Here is a 3,085-nt window from a genome sequence, read left to right as displayed (position 1 = left end):
CTACCAGCTTAGATCTGGTCTGCTGCCACCACTCCCAAAGCTAATTCCCTTCCCTGGGTAGCCTTGAGAGACTCTTCACCAATTCCCTGGTGAATACAGATCCAAACAAGGAAAAATCAATCAGGTTCTTAAAAAGAAGGCTTTTAATTAAAGAAAAAGGTAAAAATCATCTCTGTAAAATCAGGATGGAAAATAACTTTACAGGGTAATCAAACTTAAAGAGCTCAGAGGACCCCCCCTCTAGCCTTAGGTTCAAAGTACAGCAAACAGAGATGAAACACTCTAGCAAAAGGTACCTTTACAAGTTGAGAAAACAAAGAGAAACTAACACGCTTTGCCTGGCTGTTTACTTACAAGTTTGAAATATGAGAGACTTGTTTAGAAAGATTTGGAGAGCCTGGATTGATGTCTGGTCCCTCTTAGTCCCAAGAGCGAACAACTTCCCAAAACAAAGCGCACAAACAAAAGCCTTCCCTCCCACCAAGATTTGAAAGTATCTTGTCCCCTTATTGGTCCTTTGGGTCAGATGTCATCCAGGTTACCTGAGCTTCTTAACCCTTTACAGGTAAAAGGATTTTGGAGTCTCTGGCCAGGAGGGATTTTATAGTACTGTACACAGGAGAGCTGTTACCCTTCCCTTTATAGTTATGACAGGGGGTAACATACAGAGTATAGGGGGATGCTAGTATTTTGGTATTGGACAGCACAAAACATATACAGTCTACAATGTCCCCGATTTTGGGGGGGGGGGGTGTATACAGTGGGTGAGATCAAGATACAGTCAGCAAGCAGTGAGGGTACATCACTCATACAAAAAGTACAGGCAGTTGTGGGTATATAATTAAGCGGGCCGGGTAATGGGGATGGGTGACCCTCGCATGATGGGGTTCGGTTCGGTGGGCTCAGAGGATAGGCTCCAACAGAGAAAGTCTACTGATCTCTTAGCCAAAAGGCAGAGAAGTTTTTTCACTTCAAGGTCCCAGAAGCAAAGACAAGGTTTTCATCTCAAGACCAAAAGACCAAAAACATCAAGACACTTGATCACGGCCTTGGATAGACCAAGAGACTACCTACACTTGACCAGAGCTCAGAGAGCCGGGAAGCTGCAATATGCTGCAAAACGAGACAGCCGTACCTCCGCCACAGCTTTCTACATCACGACAAGGAGCTCCCAGACAAGGACCAAATGCCATCAAGGAGACTTGGACAACTAGGAAACTCTTAAGTGACAATCACTCCCCCTAAATCACTCCAATGTAATAATTCAAAGCAAGAATTCAACACACAATTCTGCTTAAAGACCGAGAATTCTTTCAGTCTGGTTACTTGGGTTCCTCTCGCTGCTTTCCCTGGCTGCTGCTGCGTACTCCTACATTGCATAAACCCACCCACTTCCTGTGACGTACTCCGTCACTGTTAACTCTCGCAGCAAAACAGATACAAGAAAACGTTTGCAAGCATTATCCCGGCTGGCCAAACTGCATGGGGCTCTTTTACAGTTAGTGCGGCTCCTGGAGCTCTGCCCCATTCTCCACCTACCAGACTGGGGGGGAGCTCAGGGCTTCTGCCCTGCGGCAGGATAGTGGTGCTAGGGGCTTCTGCTGGAGTAGACTGGTGCCTGCCACTTTCCATGCACAGAATGCTTAGGGCAGATTGCCTAGAAAAATGCTGCAAGAAAAGCTGACCTCTCTCTTTTAGTGGTCGCTTCTCTATCTTCTGTCTCACCCAGGACCGCTCATTAATTTCGAGGAAAACACCGTGGAGAGACACACTGACAACAAGCGATGTACGTGAAAGAGAGAGAATGGTAATCGTTTGGCAGGCATTGAGAGTGAGAAAATCTAGCTTATATTCAAGAAAAAATAACTATTCTAGGTTTTAATAGCCTACAAATCATAGATGCACATAGTTTGGAATCACTTGCTCACCAAGTTCTCAGAATATTTCGATAGATCGATAGATCTTCCTTCGCTTCTCTCAAAACCCTCTATCCTTTCGTCAGCACTCTGTGATATTTACTGTGAAGTTTCCCAAAACTGATGGAGGGAAGCCAAAACAAGATCCGCTCGACCCAAGTCCATAAGACGATCACCTGCAAACTCAGTCATGTGAAGCATGGATAGCGCATGAAGCGGAAAGCAGCGTGTGCACTAAAGTACACAATTGTATCTATACAGATCAAAAGAAGAAAACCCACGAACCCTTAAGAAAATGAAGAAAAACACTATGACTGAGCATGCTGGACTGTAAACAAAAGACGGTTGCTTTGTAAAACTCATTTGTTCTTTGTGTAGCAACTCCTGGATGATTATCCAAAATGCTTCATCGTGGGAGCAGACAATGTAGGATCCAAACAGATGCAGCAGATTCGCATGTCCCTGCGTGGGAAAGCTGTCGTGCTGATGGGGAAGAACACCATGATGCGCAAGGCTATCCGTGGTCATCTGGAGAATAACGCTGCTTTGGAAAAGTGAGTAAAATACTGTGATTCCACACTCTGTTCCTGGGGAAGACTGTATGTTCCCTGGAGGAGTGAAACTGAATGGTGCTGTCTTTCCCCCAGGCTGTTGCCTCATATCCATGGGAATGTGGGCTTTGTGTTCACCAAGAAGGATCTGACTGAGATCAGGGACATGCTGTTGGCTAACAAGGTAAGGGAGGAGGACACTGTTATAGTGCGTCTACTCAGGGAGGTCTTGGGGCCTGATCTGAAGGAAGGAGAGAGTGTAACACTGAACATTCTCTGTGGATGTGTGATTTTTAGAAGGGAGAAAGATACTGACCCCACCCATCCTGTTTCGGTTTTACTGCTCAGGGCTCTCTAGAGTTCTGAGCACTCCTTTTTCATGGAGGTTATTGTTAATTTAGCCTTGTGGAAATGACTTTGAGATGGGAAAGTTGGTTTAATCCCTCCATAGGAAGGGTAGGAGGCAACATGATCCAGTGAATAGGGCACCAGAGAATCAGAACAAAATGGCTTTTGTTTCAAACTCTGCCCGTGACTTGCTGTCTGATCTTGGATAAGTCACTTAACCTTCTGTTTGTTTTCCCAATTGTACAGTAACTCCTCACTTAATGTTGTAGT

At 45.2% G+C, this 3,085-nt stretch overlaps 1 protein-coding gene across 1 annotated transcript; it reads left to right on the top strand.

The window, feature by feature from the left end:
• Positions 1-881: 881 nt before the first annotated feature.
• On the top strand, positions 882-2,651 carry LOC113408878 (60S acidic ribosomal protein P0-like; the record flags this gene model as incomplete). The annotated part of the gene is made up of 3 exons (XM_029914009.1): positions 882-896; positions 2,295-2,470; positions 2,564-2,651. Coding segments are annotated over exons 1-3 (279 nt in total), but the record flags the coding sequence as incomplete, so codon positions are not given.
• Positions 2,652-3,085: the final 434 nt, after the last annotated feature.

Source organism: Terrapene carolina, unplaced genomic scaffold (genome assembly GCF_002925995.2).
Source record: "Terrapene carolina triunguis isolate 2854851 unplaced genomic scaffold, T_m_triunguis-2.0 Scaffold26052, whole genome shotgun sequence".
Classification (NCBI taxonomy): domain Eukaryota; kingdom Metazoa; phylum Chordata; order Testudines; family Emydidae; genus Terrapene; species Terrapene triunguis.
Note: the sequence above shows the minus strand (reverse complement) of the source record. Positions and strands in the feature narration are given on the sequence as shown.